Source organism: Pelophylax lessonae (assembly GCF_965119305.1).
Source record: "Pelophylax lessonae genome assembly, chromosome: 1".
Lineage (NCBI taxonomy): Eukaryota > Metazoa > Chordata > Amphibia > Anura > Ranidae > Pelophylax > Pelophylax lessonae.
The window spans coordinates 541265097-541285977 of record NC_138768.1 but is presented as its reverse complement, the minus strand read 5'-3'; the positions used below and the strand labels follow the sequence as shown (position 1 = coordinate 541285977).

At 46.3% G+C, this 20881-nt stretch overlaps 1 protein-coding gene across 1 annotated transcript in view; it reads left to right on the top strand.

Annotated features, from left to right (window-relative positions):
• KCMF1 (potassium channel modulatory factor 1) overlaps positions 1 to 20881 on the top strand; it is a 146110-nt gene that overhangs the window by 83131 nt on the left and 42098 nt on the right. The window contains exon 3 of the mRNA XM_082243256.1: positions 18269 to 18408. Within this exon, the coding sequence (XP_082099382.1) occupies positions 18269 to 18408 (140 nt within the window). The remainder of the gene's footprint in view (positions 1 to 18268; positions 18409 to 20881) is intronic.

Genomic DNA, 20881 nt, shown 5'->3' with positions numbered 1-20881 from the left:
ATGATATCCAACAGTGACACGAAAAATCCTCTTGTGACACCCAGGGTAGTGCAGGAAAAAGGACACCACTGTGCAAAGGTAATGGGAGGCAGCTTACCAAAGCGAGATGGCCACTCAAATGAATGAGATAGCCTCAACAAGCATATGATAACACCAAATGTACTTCAGTATCTCCAAGGGGAATCACGTTCACATCATGTTCACATTTGCTTGACTACTGCGGACCTATTATGAGGATTTAGATCTTCCTTGGCGCTGATTCCCCTTGGAGATACAGAAGTCCATTTGGTGTTATCATATGCTTGTTGAGGCCATCTCATTAATTTGAGTGGCCATCTCGCTTTGGTAAGCTGCCTCCCATTACCTTTGCACAGTGGTGTCCTTTTTCCTGCACTTCCCTGGGTGTCACAAGAGGATTTTTCGTGTCACTGTTGGATATCATTGCATTTTGGAAATCTACACCTATTTTTTGTTTTGGGACTTTATTCACAGTATTTCCTTTTTGGGACTTATCCCATGTCATATTGTTTCATTCTTCAGAATATATCATACTTTCATGATGATTTTGTACTATTCACTTTAAGTACATTGATTAGATGTAGCTGCTAGATGGTTGAGACAAACAATTTACCGCAGACAGGGGTGCTTACAATGATCAACCTTTATAAATTTATGTAAAACCTTTATCCCAAAAGGAAAAAAAAATGGTTTGCTGGTACTGCTTAAAATGTATTAGGGGTTGCTGGTGCCTCAGACCAGATCGAGTGGGACTTTATGGGCAAGTAAGAGGTATATAGAGCAATTGGCATTATATCACTCGGTGGCAATCTCACCGAAAATACCAGCAAAGTCATTGACGCCTATTTAAGGCCCCATGTAACCAAATTACCCTCATACACAAGAGATATGGTACACCTCCTCCAGATCATTGACGGTATCACCATACCCAATGAAGCGTTTCTCATCACGATTGATGTAGAAGCCTTATATAACAACATCCCGCACAAAAAGGGAATGGAAGTAATTAAAAAAACTCTGGAGGAACAAAGTGGACATGATATAAAGTTCAATGACTTTATAGTTATGATGCTGGACTACATACTAAACAACAATTTTTTCGTCTTCAATGGTAGCTACTACTTGCAGATATGTGGGGTAGCAATGGGCACAAGTTGTGCCCCCTCTTATGCCAATACATACTTAGGGGCCTGGGAACAGGACTTCCTTGCTAAAGAAGAAAACAGGGCCTTTGCCAATAATATCATCTTATGGCAAAGGTTCATAGATGATATATTCATCATATGGACAGGACCAGAAAGTATGATCCAAGAATGCCTGCAATCGATGAACAACAACGAGTATAACATGTTTTTTACCCTTAACTATGATAAAGAAAAAATTTCCTTTTTGGACACCTGGATCATCAAAGGTGAAGACGGACTCTTAAAGACAACTTTATATAGGAAGGAGACAGCAGGCAACTCCATACTGCATGCGTCAAGTTTCCACCCGACCCCATTGAACAATGCTATTCCATACAGCCAGTTTCTTAGGCTTAAAAGAAACTGCACTATTGAACAAGATTTTCAAAGAGAGGCCGACATTCTCACCGCAAGGCTACTAAAAAAGGGGTTACACAAAGACGACACTCAGAAAAACTTTCAACAGAGTCCAGAAGCAAGAAAGACACAATATTTTGTTCAAAAATAAAAACCCCAAAAAACTCAAAGAACAGGATAATAAAACCCGGATAATAATGAGGTTTACAAACGACCACCAATAAATACGGAAAATCATTTCTAAACACTGGTTGATCTTAAAAGAGGACCCCGTGGTAAAACCATTCATACCAGAGAATCCACAAATAACATTCCGCAAAGCAGGATCAATGAAGCAAGCACTCACGCACAGTGAGTACAAGGAAACTAGAAAGGACCCCTGTAAACACATGGGCACATTCCCATGTGGAAACTGTGGACAATGCAGTGTTCTACAAAAATGCGTCAATACAATACTCCCCAATGGGGAGTCATTTAAACCTCGACATTTTACAAATTGCAGGACGAGAGGAGTCGTCTATCTTATGCGGTGTCAATGTGGGTCCTACTATGTAGGAAAGACCAAACAAGAATTTGGCAAACGAGTAAATCAACACATCAACAGCATGCAATTGTGTAATTTCTATGTACCCCTCGGGAGGCATGTCGCCCACGATCACAAAAACCGAATGCCTAAAGTTACTTTTATGGCACTTGAAAGAATTCATATACCACATCGTGGGGGGGATTGGAATAAGAGATTACTTCAGATGGAAATGAGGTGGATTAGACGCCTCCATGCCACAAAATCTCCTGGCCTGAACGAAAATGAAAGTTTCCGCCCGTTTCTTGAAGGCTTCGCTTCGGGCAAGACAGATTAACAACCCATCCATCTATCCCAACGTCTCCATCACTGTGACTGTCATATATCTCCCATATGACTTAATATACACTAAAACCCCCCCCCCTCTCTTCCTCCCCCCTTCCTTAGTTTCTAGTGTTGAAAATAGCACACTGGACAAATACTGTTCCTACATTAGTGTTTAGGAACCCGATTCCATATGGACATGGCCCTGGGGCGATCTGTAGTATTGTCCAGCAATCAGGGCTGTCCCTCCTTGACCCACGGCTACCCATGGTGGAGCTGTGTGTAATACTGCTGTTAAGAATAATTCATTTCGTTTTACAAGCTTATAATATAACATTACAACGTTGTTTGAATCCAATGTGATGACCCATGTATATTATTGTATATGACTTATATATGCATTGTGAATACAGGGGTGTGTGCCACAATTCCGCGGATCGGTCCAGGTACACCGCACAGTCACACTCGGCACGGTAACCCCTACCTCTGTAGGGGATTATCGGGACCAACCAATCCCTTCGGGGAGAAGATGGCTCCTCCTTCTGTGTCGGCGGCCAGAACAGCGTCCCCAGCAACGGGGTTGCAGCCTGCGCGCGCATCCAGCTAGCGCAGGCGCAGACATTGGTGCCCACGTCACGCCGCCATGGAGCCCGTCTACGTGCAATACGCATGCGCGAGGGGCTTCATAAGGCCGGGGAACGCTAGGTAATCCTCACTTCTCTCCAGCGCAGAGGAGAGGACGGACCTCTAACACTGCGCCAGCCTAAAGGACAACTCTATCCATGTAAGTGCAACGGACTGCAAAGCCCTCATTATGATTTTTCTTAATAAACTTGGCACCAAAGAAATAAAAGTCACTTTACACTTTTGTACCATACCACTTTCTGGAAGTTTTTAAGCACTTACAAGTTTTAAGCATTTATGAAATACTGGCACTTTTTTGGGATATTTACTGGACAGTTTTGCTCCTGTCTGGATTCATTCCCAAAATACTATCCACAATATTCATTTATTATACTCTAGATCAGAGCCCGGCAAAAAGAGGGCAATCAACCCCCAGGATTGCCGGAGACAACACCCTCCCACCAGTGCATTCAACTGTAAGTGGAGGAATATATATATAAAAATACATACATATATTTACATGATCTATCTGAATTATACTGTAAAACAATACAATTATAATCCTAGGCCCTGCATTACACGATTCCCGCTGTGACTGTGAACGGATACAGGGGCCTCTGCGCGGAAGTAATGGCTGCACCCATGTATGTAACTATACATTATTTCAACACCAAGAATGAATTATCTCAAGGATTTGTTTAAATTATCCTTACATATTATACTTTACATTACTTTTATAGACCACAGACTGAGTGACTGAACGCTTTGAGAAAGGCCCACAAGAGAGCCGAAACGCGTCAGCAATTTAGGATTTTTTCTGGGATTATGTCCCATTTCAACATTCAAGGGAAAACAAAAAAATCCATTGGTTTAGTCACCCGATAACACCATTGTCACTGATTCCACGGAATCATCTTTCTTTTCCTCACACTTGGGCCTCTGTCCCAAGCACTACTGTCACTTAATGCTTGTTGTATATACTACTGGTATTTACAGATTAAATACTATTGTATTTTACTATTTGTCTACTATTCTTTTCGAGTGATATAATGCCAATTGCTCTATATACCTCTTACTTGCCCATAAAGTCCCACTCGATCTGGTCTGAGGCACCAGCAACCCCTAATACATTATACATATAGGGACGGTGGCAGAACCTACTTCAGTACATGTGTTCAAAAGAAATTCCCCCCTTCCTTCACTGCTTAAAATGTATTAGCTGGTGTTTGGCTCCAATTTGTTAGTGTATCTAAATTTGTGCATCACTATCCTTCCCACAGACTGACAATGCTACTTTCCTAAGGTGTTTTTGTACTCCATCCAGAGTCAGATCACCAGTTGAAAACACAGGGAAAAATCCTAAAAAAGAAAGGAAATCCTTTAGTGATTGAGATTTGCAGTGCTCTTTATCGAAAGCATTAGTTTAGTGTAATTTTAAATGGGACAAATAATAGAATAAAAAGTATACCTTTTTATATAGAGTACAATTTACTTTACCTACTAGCCTACTGGGCACTTTTACCCCGTTCCTACCCAGGCCAATTTTCAGCTTTTAGCTCTGTTGCACTTTGAATGTCAATTGCGCGGTCATGCAACACTGTACCCTATATGCAATTTTTACACAAATAGAGCTTTCTTTTGGTGGTGTTTAATCGCCTCAGTTTTTTATTTTTTTTTTGCGTTCTAAACAAGAAAAGGCCAAAAAATTTTAAAGAAAAAATGTGTTTTCTCTTTCATTCATTGACAGACACAGCTCCTGTCATAATTGACCATTGGGTTATACTGCCCCTTACAGGAATAGGACATTAGGCAGAAAAAACTTCTGGCTACGCCCATGGGCAGTCCCAGGGGTTACTCCCTTCCCCTGCTATAGTTACTCAGTTTTTTTTTTCCTGCCTAGTCAGGAGTAAGGACATAGTTCTTTGCTGGGATCTTTGGTCATGGCAAAAAACTTTTTAGATGGAAAAATTTTCCCTCCTGGATTTTTCTTGTGAGATCTGCTATCAACTGCCGGACTGGGCAACGGGCTGGATAATCTAGATCCAGTGGTCATCCCAGTCTGGCCAGCGAGTGTGCAGGCCTCAACTCTGCGCTAGGTCGGCCATGACATAGCCCCACTGGATGGAGGCTGGCCCTGCGAGTAAAACGTCTCGCAAGGTCGCATACATCCTGGTCCTCGGCCTGAGTCGCAGCGTTCCTCCTGGCCGCCATCCCCCCTATTTTGATGGAGAGGAGGATCTGTCTGTTTTTTTTGCAGAGTCCCTTAGCCTCCCCCCTCCACATACACTGGGGCTGTCTGGGTGGTCTGGTCACTGGCCTGGGGTGGGAGCAGGGTGCTAACTGGCGATGGGGGGGGATTCAGCGCCATTGGCGACCGGATGATCGACTGTCCTATGTACCTGTTGGGGGCTCCTGCCAGGGCCCCCCTGTCTTGCCTGGATCTGTCCTTGTCTCCCAATTCTGGGTCCCTGTATGCCTAGTGGTGCCGCTGTTTTGTTGTAGCCTGTGTATTCCTATACACGGCGGCCATGTTTGTGTAGTCCGGCTGCCATTGCAAAAAGCATCAGCCATGAAAGTGGAGCCCTGTTGGCGGCGATTTCGGTGGTGGGAGCCTCTCCTCATCCCCTGGTGCTGATTCCTGGATCATTTTGTTTCCTGATCGCCGCACGTGTAGTGCAGCAGATTCTCCTGGTGGTTACAGGTGCCTGTGTTGGCGGGTGGTTAGTCTGGTGGGGTCCTTTCCCCCTCTGCTGAGGATCCTTCTGTGCCTTCTGCTTGGCGCCTGGGTTGTCCTGCCAGCACTGTGGGTGTTGTCCCTTAGCAGTGTGTTACACTTTTTGTGGGGTCCCCCTAGTGACTCATGGTGTCTTTGGAGCACATTTCTCCACCTGATCCCTTCTCTGAGGCTGTGGGGCCCTTTGGGTCCCAATCAATCATCCATGCACTGGTGTCCCGGGTGGAGGTGGCTTGCAGCGCCACCTTCCTCTGCCTAATCTGTCTCATCAGATCCTGAATCTGATTTGGCCACCAGAGACGTGGGTCACCCTTCTGGGTCTGTGACCACGCGCCTGGAATCCTCTGATAGTGGGGCTGTTTCCTCAACGTCTGCAACCACGCATGAAAAGGCGCAGGTGGATCTGTGCGTGAGACCCTGAAGATGGGGGGACACAGCTGAATCTGCAACGGAGGTGCAGGTACCCTTTGGCACTCACAAGCCATCCAGAGCGACAAAGGTGTTTCCTTTCCCTGCCTATTTTCACAGAGGTGTCGCTAAAGAGTGGGGACGACCAATGGGTCCCCATGGGGTTCCTAAGCGGAGGCTGTGACCCACACTATGTACACCTTAGCTAGTTCGGCAATGAGGCCGGTATTTACGACCGAGTAGGCTAAGCTCCTACGCCATGACCTGGAGGGAGAACAGCTCTCCCCTGCCTTTGCGGAACTGGCAGACACAGCTGGTCCAGGGGCTGCAGTTAATCTGTGATGCCTCTTTGGATGCGGCTCCTCTGATGGTTCTCTTCTCCGTTTTGGCGGTGGTCCTTCGGCATGTCTTTTGGCTCAAATACTGGTCTGCGGGCCAGACGTTTAAAAAGGCCTTGACTGATTTTCCCTTTCAAGTAGATCGCCTGTTTGGAGCTACCCTGGATTACATCATTAAAGGTCCCGCGGGGGGGGGGGGGGGGGGAGAAGAGTACCTTTTTTTTTTTTCCCCCCACCTCCCAGGCTACTAAGGGCAAGGAACCTCCTCAAAGATGTGGACCTTCCTTCTCAGCTCATAAGAGGTTTTCTCTTTCGTTCATTGACGGACACAGCCCCATATCTTCTTTGACCCTTGGGTTATGCTGCTCTCCAAAGGAGTAGGACGCTAGGCGGAAAAAAGTTTGACTACGCCCTTAGGGCAGTCCCAGGGGGTTTACTCCCACTTCCTGCTCTAGCTTTTCAGTTTTTTCTTACGTCCTCTGACAGACACAGCTCTGTAAGTTTCTTCACTAATGGGCTATGTGCGCCTGCTTCAGGAATAGCTAGGCAGGGGAAAGCTTTCAGTAGGCACACCTTTAGGGGCCGTCCTATCCACATGACCCCGACACACCTGCTCATAGAATCAGTTTCTTGCTGCATAGCTTAAGAGTAGGACCTAGGTTCCCTGTTGGGACTCCGGTCTCAGTTTTTCTTTTCTTTTAAAACATGTTTGTTTATTTTTCTATACTCACTATCGCTAGCTAGTGTCAGGGGGATCCTCCTGGTGAACAACAAGCGACAGCCAAGCTGAGGTTTCGCCCTGGATAATCTAGATCCTTACGGTCTCCCAGCCTGGCCAATGAGCATGAGCAGATCTTGGTCCGCCAAGGCCTCGCCACGACAAAGCCCCGACGGATGGGGTACGAGCTTGCGAACAGATGCTTTTGCCGGGACGCCTCAACCTGGAACACCCTGAGTTGCAGCTTACCCCTCTTGGCTGGTAGCATCCCCACTCAGGGTGGGAGGCGAGCTGTATCGGAGCGGAGCCCTGCGGTCCATGGTATGGTGAGTGATACAAGCTCCCCGTGTCCCTGGGACAGATGCCTGTGGGGGAGCGGTGGGCCCACTCCTGGGGATAAAAGAAATGTGTTTTCTAAAATATCCCCCTGGCCTGTCAGGACAGGTCCTGCCCTCCCTGCTCCCGCTGGGGGCGCTATAGCAACGATTAACACCTGGTAGAAAGGGTTTGACAATGTTACCTTGTCCTGGGGGGTTCCCTGTAGTGCATCCCTATGAAGGCCTCATTCCCTGGGCTCCTGACCGCTGGTGCCATTTTCGGACGCCATTTTAAATGTGAAACAAAGAAAATCAAGCCTCATCTATGCAAGTGCAGCAGCTATTTTCTTTGTTTCCCTGAGTGTTTGGTACCGTTTTCGGGCACCATCTTAAGTGTGGGCAACCGCGCTACATGGGCGGCAGCCATTTTCCCTGTGTCTCCTTTTCTTTTGTATTGGAGTTTCACTTGCTGCTGACAAACTGACAGAGCGATTTACTTATCCAGGTTGGCTAGTAGTAAGGGTTTTTTTTAGTCCTTTTAACATTCCTCGGACACACTTGGCTCCTGTCAAAATACCTGCTAGTCTTAAAGAGGGACTCCGGCTACAGTGCGGTATAGCGGTGCGGACCGCGAGCGCAACATTTAAAGGGCAAGTGTACTCAATTATGGCATTGCTTAAAATGGAGTCCCAAAGTGGAAATTTCCCCTCAGACCTTATTTATGCAGCTGGCCCATCCGGTTCACCTTCTCTGAGGTCTCTGTCTGCAGCCATAGAAACTCTGGCGTCCAAAGTGGACCTTGTAATGAAACAAGTTGCTACTCAAAAAAGGCCGATGCCCTCTCAGTCCTCTGATTCAGAGCCTGATATGGTGGCCACGGACAACGCTCCCCATGAGGGATCCCTATCCTCACAATCAGATAATGAGGAGGATGAATCCTCCTCAGCTGCAGTGCGGGAATGCTTTCTGGTGGAAGCACTGATTCATTCAGTGAGGGAAACTTTACAACTGGATGATGAGCCCACACAGTCAGGAAAGCGGGTTTTCTTCAGCTCCCGCAAAGCCCAGAAGTCGGTTCAGGTTTTTCCTCCTCCCCAGGACTTTCATGAAATTGTGAATGAGCAATGGCGGTGCATTAAGCATATGCTTGTGGGGCCCAAGCGCTTATCCTTTTGCGTACTCTGTTTCCACTCGCTGGACAGTGTTACCTGGATCAGATGGCCAAGACCATGGTGTACCTGTGTGATGCGGCCCTGGACGAGGCCCCTCTGGTTGCCAAAGTGTCTGCGGTATGGGTCGCATTATGCCGCATGGTATAGCTGAAGAGCTGGTCGGCGGACCAGGCTTCTAAGAAGGCCGTAGCTGACCTTCCCTTTTTGGGTGAATGCCTCTTTGGCGACTCCTTGGATGAGTTAATCAAGGGCCTAACGGGGGGCAAGAGTACTCTTCTCCCCCAATCTTCAAAAGGTAAGGCACCTCGCAGTAAGCTGGAGCCTTCCTTCAAATCTCACCGGGGGCTTTTTCGTGCCTCGGGGGCGCAGGAAAAAGGCAAACCGTTCAGAGCCTCTGGAGGATACAAAAAGTCTTGGTCGGGTAAGCCCAAGGCTGGTAAGTCCGGTTCGACGGACAAGTCCTCCTCTGCATGAAGGGACGCCCTTACCCGGTTCAAGGGTGGGGGGACATCTGTGCCATTTTCGGGAACCCTGGACGTTTCTGATTCCAGACAAATGGATTCATGAATTGATTTGCACAGGGTACAAGATCGAATTCTGGTCTCGCCCAGCAGACAGGTTCTTCCCATCAAATCTCCGCCTGTCTCCGGATCGTTTGGCCGATCTCAGGGAGGCAGTGCAGGATCTCCTTACACAGGGCGTTTATTGTAATGGTTCCTCAGCCGGACATGTTTCAGGGTTTTTACTCAAACCTGTTCACGGTGCCCAGGAAGTAGGGCAAGGTGCGTTCAATTCTAGACCTCAAATCGCTGAACCACGTTGTGCGGGTACAGGAGTTTCGGATTAAATCCATCCGGTCGGTGGTGGCGTCTTTGCAACAAGGAGATTTTCTGGCCTCCATCGATTTAAAAGATGCATATCTGTACATCCCTATTTACGAGGGCCACCGACGGTATCTTCGTTTTGCGATGGCGGAGGAGCACTATCAATTTGTGGCATTACTTTTTGGTCTAGCCTCCGCATCCAGGGTCTTCACCAAGGTTTTGGCCCCGGTGTTGGCTTTGCTCCGCAGGAAGGGGATTGTGGTCCTCGGTTATCTGGACGATCTCCCGTTAAGGGCGAGCTCTTGCGTCACCCTGTCGGGCGACCTGGCATTCATAGTTCAGGCGCTTCAGGAGTCTGGGTGGCCCATCAACTTCCTGAAGTCTGCGCTGACTCCGTCAGTACAACTGAGTTATCTGGGCATGATCTTGGACTCCGCTCAAGCGAGGGTCTTTCTCCTGGAGGAAAAGCTCCGGACCTTGCATGGGGAGATCAGGATTCTGAAGGACAATGATCTCTCCTCTCTGCGGACCTGTATGAGGGCTCTGGAGCTGATGGTGTCGGCCTTCGAGGTGGTCCCGTTTGCCCAATTTCATACGAGACCTCTGCAAGCAGATTCATGCCAAGTGGAACAAGGATCCACAGTCCTTGGACAGGATGATTTGTCTAAGCTGTCTCACGCGGTCAGAGCTCTCCTGGTGGCTTCTGTCGCCCGCTCTGAGCCAGGGCAGGTCCTTTCTGCCGCTGTTGTGGACGGTGATCACCACAGATGCCAGCCTGACGGGCTGTGGTGGAGTACTGGACACTCTTTGCGTCCAAGGAAAGTGGTCGACAGTGGAGTCGTCTCTACCGATTAATGTCCCGGAGCTCAGGGCGATCAAGTTCTGCCTGCTCCATTGGGTGCCTCGGTTACAGGGTCTCCCGGTTCGAGTTCAAACGGACAATGCCACGGCTGTGGCTTACATCAATCACCAAAGGGGCACCAAGAGTGCTCGGGTGGCCAAGGAAGTGGCCGAGATTATGACCTGGGCCGAGGCTGACCTGGGCCGAGGCGCACATTCCGGCTCTTTCCACAGTTCACATCCCAGGGGTGGAGAACTGGCAGGTGGATTACCTGAGTTGTCAGACTCTGGATCATGGGGAATGGTCCCTGCATCCCGAGGTCTTTCGCCACCTGTGTGCCTGATGGGGAACTCCGGAGATGGATCTGTTTGCATCTCATCTAAACCGAAAAGTAGAGTGGTTTGTGGCCAGGGCTCGAGATCCTCTGGCCGACGCCGCGGATGCACTGGTGGTGCCTTGGAGCCGTTATCAGCTGATCTATGCCTTTCATCCACTACTCCACTACTGTTGTCTCAGTTCCTCCGCAGGTTGGCGGTGGAGATGATGCAGGTGATCCTAATAGCGCCAGACTGGCCTCGCCGTTCTTGGTAGGAAGACGTGGTGAGGATGGCCGTCGAGCCTCCATGGCGGCTGCCTCTGAGAGAATATCTGCTGTCTCAAGGACCGATCTTCCATCCTGCTTTACAGTCGCTAGCTTTAACGGCTTGCCTGTTGAAGGCCAGGTGTTGAGAGATAGAGGTCTTTCTGAGGCTGTGATTCCTACCTTGTTGAGAGCTAGGAAGGCTACTTCCAGGAAAATTTATCATCTTATTTGGAAGATGTATATTGCCTGGTGTGAGTCGCAAGGGTTGCTTCCTCGTTCCTTTTCGGTGGCGAGGGTCTTGACTTTCTTGCAGAAAGGAGTGGAGCAACGTTTGGCTCTAGGCACGATTGAAGGTCAGGTGTCAGCCTTAGCCATTTATTTCCAACGTCCCTTGGCGACTAACTCCTTGATTTCACACCGTTTATTCAGGGGGTGCGTCATCTAGCTCCACCGAGGAGGTCCCTTTTACCTCCGTAAGATCTGAATTTGGTTTCGTCAGTTCTAAAACGACCTCCCTTTTAAAAATTTTTAGAAATTTCTCTGCCATTGTTGTCTCAGAAAGTTGCCTTTCTGGTAGTTATCACCTCTGCTCGCAGGGTGTCTGAATTGGCGGCTCTGTCCTGCCATTCCCTTATCTGGTCGTTCATTAGGATAAAGTTCTTCTAAAACCTAACCAATCTTTTCTTCCCAAGGTGGTGTCGGCTTTCCACCTCAATGAGGATATTGTGTTGCCTTCGCTCTGTGTGAAGCCCAAGCATCCTAAAGAATTTGCCCTGCATTTGCTGGATGTGGTTCGAGCGATCAGGGTTTACCTGTCGGCCACGGAATCCTTTCAGACGTCTGATTCCCTGTTTGTACTTCCTGAAGGATCTCGTAAGGGATTGGCTGTGTCTGCTGCAACCATAGCAAAATGGATCAGACATTCTATTGTTCAGGCCTATTCATTGAAGGGTCAAGTTCCTCCTTTCCCTGTGAGGGCACATTCTACTAGATCGCTTAGTGCCTTTTGGGCTTTTTTCGCCATCAGGCTTCTGTGGCTCAGGTGTGTAAAGTGGCGACCTGGTCGTCTGCACACACTTTTACAAAATTCTACAAGATTGATGTGATGGCATCCTTGGATGCTTCATTTGGCCGCAGAGTTTTGCAGGTCGCTGTTTGCTGAAGAGACTGAATGTTCTCTTTCAGGGGTGAATTTTTTGTTTTGGGGTAAGCTCCTGTTAATGTTGGTTGCCCTGTTGGCTACGTTTTTAGCCTTGTTGAAACATTAACAGTTGGCTGCGTTCTTCCAACCCCTACACTGCTATGGGACGTCCCATTAGTGAAGAAACTTCCAGAGCTGCGTCTGTCAGAGGATGCAAGAGAAAATTTCATTTTTGTGAGAACTTACTGTAAAATTATTTTCTCTTGAGTTCTGACAGACGCAGCTCCCGCCCCTCTATGTTGGGGTTGGTTGTGTTCTCCTTCACTGCTTTGCTACGAAACTGATTCTATGAGCAGGTGTGTCTGGGGTCATGTGGATAGGATGGCCCCTAAAGGCATGCCTAGTGAAAGCTTTCACTGCCTAGCTATTCCTGAAGATGGCGCGCACAACCCATTAGTGAAGAAACTTCCAGAGGTGCGTCTGTCAAAGGACTGGTTACCACGGATGCCAGTCCTGAAACTCTGAGCGATCAAACTGTGTCTAGATCATTGGACAGATCGTCTTCAGGGATGCCCATTGCACATTCAATCGGACAATGCCATGCCCCTGGCTTATGTCAATCACCAAGGAGGCACAAGTAGTGTCCTGGCAGCTCTAGAGATTGCCAGCATTCTAAGGTGGGCAGAACGGTTCGTTCCAGCCCTCTCCGACGTACATTTTCCCAGGATGGAAAATTGGCAGGTGGATTACCTTAGTCGGCAGGCGTTGGACCACGGGGAGTGGTCCCTTCATCCAGAGGGGTTTCATCATCTGTGTTTCCAGTGGGGCACCCCCAAGGTGGATCTGTTGGCGTCTCGGCTCAACAGAAAGGTGCAGAGGTTTGTGGCTCGGTCAAGGATCCACTGGCGGACGCCCCAGACGCGCTTGTGGCTCTTTGGGGGTCAGTTTAGTCTGACTACGCCTTCCCTCCTCTCAAGCTTCTGCCCAGACTCCTATGCTGGTTCGAGGCAGAAGGGATTCCGGTCATCTTAGTGGCCTCGGACTGGCCCTGTTGGGCTTGGTACGCTGATCCGTTGCGGCTGGTCGCCGACGTTCCTTGGAAGCTTCCTCTCAGGGAGGATCTGCTGTCCCAGGGACCGATCTTCCATCCTGCTTTACAGTCGCGGGCTTTGATGGCTTGGCTGTTGAATACCAGGTGCTAAAGGATAGAGGTTTGTCTGAGTCGGAGAGTCCTGCATTGTTAAAAGCAAATCTGCTCTGAGGAAGATTTACCATCGTACGTGGAAAGACGTACATTGTGTGGTGTGAGTCTTTTGGGGTTCATCCTCTCTCCTTCTCGGTGGCTCGGATCTTAACCTTCCTTCCAACTGGGGGGGGGGGGGGGGGAGTTTGAACAGAAATTGGCCTGGAGTACCATCAAGGGCCAGGTATCAGCCTTGGCAGTCTTTAGTCTTTTACATTGACCTTTGGCCACAGACTCCCTGGTGCGTACTTTTCTTCAGGGTGTCCTCCAGTGCGGGCTCCGTTGCCGCCTTGGTATCTTAATTTGGTGCTTTCAGCTCTACAGAAGCCTCCCTTTTAAAATATTCAGGAGATTACCCTGCTTACGCTGTCCCAGAAAGTGCCTTTGATGTGGTCCAGACAATTAGGGTGTACCTGGCAGCGACAAAGTCTTTCAGGAAGTCAGACTCTATTTGTGCTCACGGATGGACCTTGCAGAGGGTTGTCCGCTTCCTCTGCAACCATTTCCAGATGGATCAGGCAGACGGTTGTTCAGGCCTATTCCATCAGGGGTCAGGTTCCTTCTTGCCCTGTCAAGGCGCACTCCACTGGGGCGCTTAGTCATCAGGCGTCAGTGATGCAGGTTTGCAAGGTGGCCACCTAGTCGTCGGTGCACACTTTTACAAAGTTTTATAAAGTGGTTGTGTTGGCATCTGCTTCCTTTGGCCGCAAGGTTTTGCAGGCTTCTGTTTAAGAGGACCTGATCCTCTTTAAGGGTGTATTGTTTTTTCAGGTGGGCTCCAGTTGTTTTGGTTGAGCCCCTGTTGCCTGGTTGGCTACTGTTTAGTCTTGGGAATTTTTTGCTGTTTCCCACCCCTCATGTTTAACACTGCTTCAGGACGTCCCAATGGTCAACAATGACAGGAGCTGTGTCAGTCAATGAACAAAAGAGAAAATGGGATTTTTTGACTTACCGTAAAATCGATTTCTCTGCTGTTGATTGACGGACACAGCACCCACCCCTCTGTGGAGTTCTAATTCTCCTGACACTGCTTGTAACAAAACTGAGTGACTATAGCAGGGAGAGGGAGTATACCCTCTGGGAATGCCCATGGGTGTAGCCAGAAGTTTTTTCTGCCTAGTGTCCTACTTCTGTAGGGGGCAGTATAATACAATGGTCAAGAATAACAGGAGCTCTGCCCGTCAATGAACATCAGAGAAATGGATTTTACGGTAAGTCAAAAATCCAATTTTTCTTAGTTTCCGTTATAAAATTTTGCAAATAATCTTTCTTCATAAATTTAGGCCAAATTGTATTCTATTACATCTCTTAGGTGAAAATATCCCAAGTCAGTGTTTATTGTGAAGTCTGTAGGAAAGTAATAGAGTCTACAAACTATGGTGTGTGTGTGTATGTGTATATAATATACTCGATTTGAAAATTGATCAATCCTGAGGTATTTGCAGCCTAATTTAATAGTAACACTGTACCACTCTGGGGAGTCAATCAGGATTTTATTTACAGCTGCAAGAAAAAGTATGTGAACCCTTTGGAATGATATGGATTTCTGCACAAATTGGTCATAAAATGTGATCTGATCATCATTATCCAAGTCATAACAATAGACAATCACAGTCTGCTTTAGGCTCCGTTCACATGTAGGCGTTTTGGGGCGTTTTTGGGGAGTTTTTCTGCTCTAGGATCAGCTCTCAAAACGCCCAACTAGACAAATCCTATTCATTTCAATGGCCCCTGTTCACATCTGAGCGTTTTGACGCTGTGAGCAAAACGCCCAACGCTCAAAAAAGTACATGAGCTTCTTTTTGGGCAGATTACAGGTGTTTTCCATTGGTCTCTATTAAATCTAAAAACACCTGCACAAAAAACGCCTGTAAATCGCGGTAAAAACCGCGCGAAAACGCGACGCTCAGGTGTGAATGTAGCCTAAACTAATAACACAAAGTATTAAATGTTGCCATGTTTTTATTGAACACACCATGTAAACATTCACAGTGCAGGTGGAAAAAGTATGTGAACCCTTGGATTTAATAACTGGTTGAACCTGCTTTGGCAGCAGTAACTTCAACCAAATTTTTCCTGTAGTTGCAGATCAGACGTGCACAATGGTCAGGAGTAATTCTTGACCATTCCTCTCTACAGCAACTGTTTCAGTTCAGCAATATTCTTGGGATGTCTGGTGTGAATCGCTTTCTTGAGGTCATGCCACAGCATCTCAATCGGGTTGAGATCATGACTCTGACTGGGCCACTTCAGAAGGCGTATTTTCTTCTATTTAAGCCATTCTGTTGTTGATTTACTTCTATGCTTTGGGTCATTGTCCTGTTGCAACACCCATCTTCTGTTGAGCTTCAGCTGGTAGACAGATGGCCTTAAGTTCTCCTGCAAAATGTCTTGATAAACTTGGGAATTCATTTTTCCTTCGATGATAGCAATCCGTCGAGGCCCTGATGCAGCGAAGCAGCCCCAAACCATGATTCCCCCACCACCATACTTCACAGTTGGGATGAGGTTTTGATGTTGGTGTGCTGTGCCTCTTTTTCGCCACACATAGTGTTGTGTGTTTCTTCCAAACAACTCAACTTTGGTTTCATCTGTCCACAGAATATTTTGCCAGTACTGCTGTGGAACATCCAGGTGCTCTTGTGCAAACTGTAAACATGCAGCAATGTTTTGTTTGGACAGCAGTGGCTTCCCCTGTGGTATCCTCCCATGAAATCCATTCTTGTTTAGTGTTTTACGTATTGTAGATTCGCTAACAGGGATGTTAGCATTTACCAGTGACTTTTGTAAGTCTTTAGCTGACACTCTAGGATTCTTCTTCACCCCATTGAGTAGTCTGCGCTGTGCTCTTGCAGTCATCTTTACAGGACGGCCACTCCTAGGGAGAGTAGCAGCAGTGCTGAACTTTCTCCATTTGTAGACAATTTGTCTTACCGCGGACTGATGAACAGCAAGGCTTTTGGAGATACTTTTATAACACTTTCCAGCTTTATGCAATTCCTAATCGTAGGTCTTCTGAGAGCTCTTATGTGCGAGGCATCATTCACATCAGGCAATGCTTCTTGTGAAAAGCAAACCCAGAACTGGTGTGTATTTTTTAAAGGGCAGGGCAGCTGTAACCAACACCTCCAATCTCATCTCATTGAGTTAGCTGACATCTCACTCCAATTAGCTCTTGGAGATGTCAATAGTCTAGGGGTTCACATACTTTTTTCACCTGCACTGTGAATATTTACATGGTGTGTTCAATAAAAACATGGCAACATTTCATTCTTTGTGTGTTATTAGTTTAAGCAGACTGTGATTGTCTATTGTTGTGACTTAGATGATGATCAGATCAAATTTTATAACCAATTTGTGCAGAAATCCATTTCATTCCAAAGGGTTCACATACTTTTTCTTGCAGCTGTATTTTTTTTTTTTTTTTTACATACTAGGTTTGATTAAAGGAGTGAATTTCACTGCTATAAGCAAATATTTTTTCTAAATTACCGTGTGTAGACACTGTCAATTGTGATTGGCCCGGTTTGTACCATGTGATCAATGTGACCAATCACAGCTAGCAACACACTAGTATACAATGAATGGAATGAAAGGAAGCCATACATTGTTTACAACTGTTGTGGTCTGCTGTGTTTGGTCACATCGATCACATGACACTGGCAGCGGGCCATTGTAGTGATTGGTCATCTGCTGTGTCTGGTGGAGGCAGCAGGTGACAGATTGCGCTGAAACGTGGCACGTTCTAGGGCCGACGTCCTGCAATGTCATCCCAGAACGCTGGTTTTCCCGCCCCACTATCATTTTACAATAATGCGGATGGCAAGCGGTTAAGCTAAAAATAGAAAAAAATGTTTTTTTTAACTGAAATGAAAAAAAGTATTTTTTTAAGATCATAATGCCATAAAAAGCCTAGTTTGTTTTTTGGGCACAATCTATCATAAAGTCCCCAAACAAATGGGCATATAGTGGAAATGTAAAAATTACTGGGGTTTAAATGAGGTGGAGTATAAACGTGTCAGAAGCTGAAGTGATTAAAGTGGCGTCCCAGGCATACTGCTAAGCATGTGTATGTGTCTGAACTGTTTTACCTGACAGAGGATATCTAATTACGTTTATTTACTCTTGTGATTCGCACAACTCTTCCACACAGTATAGCCTGTCAGTTGATACTTTTATGCACAGGTTAAACTTCCAGCCTCTTTGTCCTCTCTCCCACCCCAGCCTGCTTATTATCAGTAAAATAACCTATGTCCATTGAACACTGAGGTGGCTTCAGAAGCAGTTAAGCTGAACCAGAATAATTTTCCTGGCTTTGCATAATGGTCGAGGTGTGTAAATCATAGAAGCAGCTAAACAAAGGTACAAATACTATGTGAGCGAAAAGGAGTTGTAAAGTCAGCAAGGTTTGTAATCTTAATGCATTCCATGCATTAGGATAAAAAGCCTTCTGTGTGTAGCAGCCCCCCTAATACTTACCTGTGCCCCTTCTTTGTCCAGCGATGTCCACAAGTCCCTCGGCCCTTCTGTGACTCTCCCTCCTGATTGGCTGAGATACAGCCACAGCGCCATTGGCTCCCTCGGCTGTCATACAAAGTCAGTAAGCCAATCAGGAGAGGGAGCGGGGCCAAATGGCAGCTCCGTGTCTGAATGGACACGCGGAGCTGTAGCTCGGCTCGGGTGCCCCCATAGCAAGCTGCTTGCTGGGGGGCACTCGATAGGAGAGAGGGGCCAGGAGCAGGAACAAGGAACCCGAGAAGAGGAGGATCCGGGCCACTTTGTGCAAAACAAACTGCACAGAGGAGGTAAGTATAACTTTTTTTTTTTTTTTTTTTTTTTTTTTTTTTTTAAAGAGACTTTACAATTACTTAAACCCATAAATGTACACATTTTTTATTGTGCATTTTGTTTCTAAACAGATTTATATTATGGTGGGGAAGCCTTCTCTGTAGAACAGCCACAGTCTTTTACTTGTCCTTATTGCGGAAAAATGGGTTATACAGAGACCTCGCTACAAGAGCATGTGACATCAGAGCATGCAGAAACATCAACAGAAGTGGTAAGTACATTTGGCAGTACCATATTCAAAGTAATAGCTCCTAAGAAAAACTAGAGCGTGAGTGAAATTGGTAAAATACTGGTGTAAATTGGAGTTATTTGGCAGAAAAATGTTGCTAGGTTTGATTTAAATAGTTTCCTCTTGTCGGACGACCAAATGACAAAGCCAGTATTTTAATACCCCTGTCATGGGGTACATCGATGTAAATTACATTGCAGCTAGCTAGCCAGTATTAAAACAAATAAATAATAATAAATACATTAAACCTAGCTCAAGTTAAATTATAAAGTGTTTGTACTGCATACATTTGTAAATATACATTGAAGCACTTTCACACCAAGGCAGCTATTGTGGTCCCTAACTCAAAATCTATCAAGTATGGGGCATATAGAGCAATTCATATATGAAGAGTAGGCTCACCTAGAGTCAGCCTTTTCCTCCTCAAAGGCACAGCAAAACACTAGAAGTCCAAACGTGGGCAAAATACAAAGCAGAAAGTGGATTCCAATTACAACCCATAAAGTTCATGGACCATAAAATGCCCCCATGTAAGTTTGGTGTATTTTCTTTGTGCTCAGGAAGGCCATCTTATCCTGGGCGCACCCTAAATGGAACTTCTCCAACCTGGAATGTCAGCATTCAATGCTGTTCACAATCAATAGAGGACATTTCAATTGCTAAAAGCAGTGCTCTTATTGGATTTAAGGGAAAACCCTGCTGCAATTAGCAGAAGATAAACCCCTATTTTTAGTTTGCATATGGTATTTGAAGGGCTGAGGTCAGTTTATAAAAGTTTGCACAACTTTTGCCCATTTTTTTTTAAATTTGAATTCAGTTGAAAATGTGTGAATCCGGGGTAAAAGTTTGGAGCTGGTGGATGTTAGAGACCTTGCACTCCTCCCCCTTCCATTTGAGGATGACCCACAGATGCTCAATAGGGTTTAGGTCTGGAGACATGCTTGGCAAGTCTATCACCTTTACCCTCAGCTTCTTTAGCAAGGCAGTAGTCATCTTGGAGGTATGTTTGGGGTCGTTATGTTGGAATACTGCCCTGCGGCCCAGTCCCCAAAGTGAGGGGGATCACGCTCTGCTTCATTATGTCTCAGTACATGTTGGCATTCATGGTTCCCTCAATAAACTGTAGCTCCCCAGTGCTGGACCATGACACTCCCACCACCATGCTTGACTGTAGGCAAGACACACTTGTGTTTGTATTCCTCATCTGGTTGCCACCACACACGCTTGATTGACACCATCTGAACCAAAGAAGTTTATCTTGGTCACATCAGACCACAGCACATGGTTTCAATAATCCATGTCCTTAGTCTGTTTGTCTTCAGCAAACTGTTTGCAGGCTTTCTTGTGCATCATCTTTAGAAGAGGCTTACTTCTGGGACGACCATTTTGATGCAGTATGTATGTATGTATGTATGTATGTATGTATATATGTGTATATATATATATATATATATATATATATATATATATATATATATATATATATATATATATATATATATATATATATATATATATATATATATAAAAAATACACACTAAGTCCCTTGTTGTAGACAGGTAGCTTGGTACAAGCTTACCTGCACCTGCAATCACAAAGACATTTGCCACACAGCAGCAATGTTTTTCTATCACCTGTACTGGTGGGGTTTAAATACAAAAATGAGCCATTTATTGTACAGAAACAAATATCTACAGCTCAGCTGCAGATAATCACTACTATAAGGGGTTAAAGTGGTTCTAAAGGCTTAATAATTTTTATCTGAATGCATTCCCTGCATTGAGGTAAAAACCTTTCTGTGCTGCAGGAACCCCCCAGTCCCCCTTATTCTTACCTGAGACTGATCTCATTTCACCTCTGTGCAGCGGCTCTCTGCTTTCTTCCTCCTCACTGCGCAAACTGATAGCAGCGGGAGCTATTGGGTCCTGCTCCTGTCAATCAAATTCTGTGACAAGGGTGTGAGGTGGCAGGGTCGAGCCACACTGTCTGTAGACGCAAGCAGCATGGCGCGGACTGGAGCCTGCAGGTGTGCCACAATAGAAAGCAGCTTGACAGCGAAGAGTAGGAGCCAGGAGCGCTGGTGAGGGACCCAGGAAGAGAAGGCTCGGGGAAGCTCTCAATTCTATTGCACAGACAAGTTAAGTATAACATGTTTTTATTCAAGGAAAAAAAGTTTCTCTTTCATTCATTGACGGACACAGCTCCTGATCATCTTCAGCATTGGGTTACACTGCCCCCTACAGGTGTAGGACACTAGACAGAGAAAAAAAAGTCTGGCTATGCCTATGGGCAGTCCCAGGGGGTATACTCCCTCTCTCTGCTATATGTACTTTTTTTTGCCTAGCTCCTTGCTGAAATCTCTGGTCCTGCAAATTGTTTATTTTTAGACAGTTTTTTTCTCAGATCGCCTTTCAGGACAGCACCTGGAGAGAGCGCAGCTCCACCCAATCCACA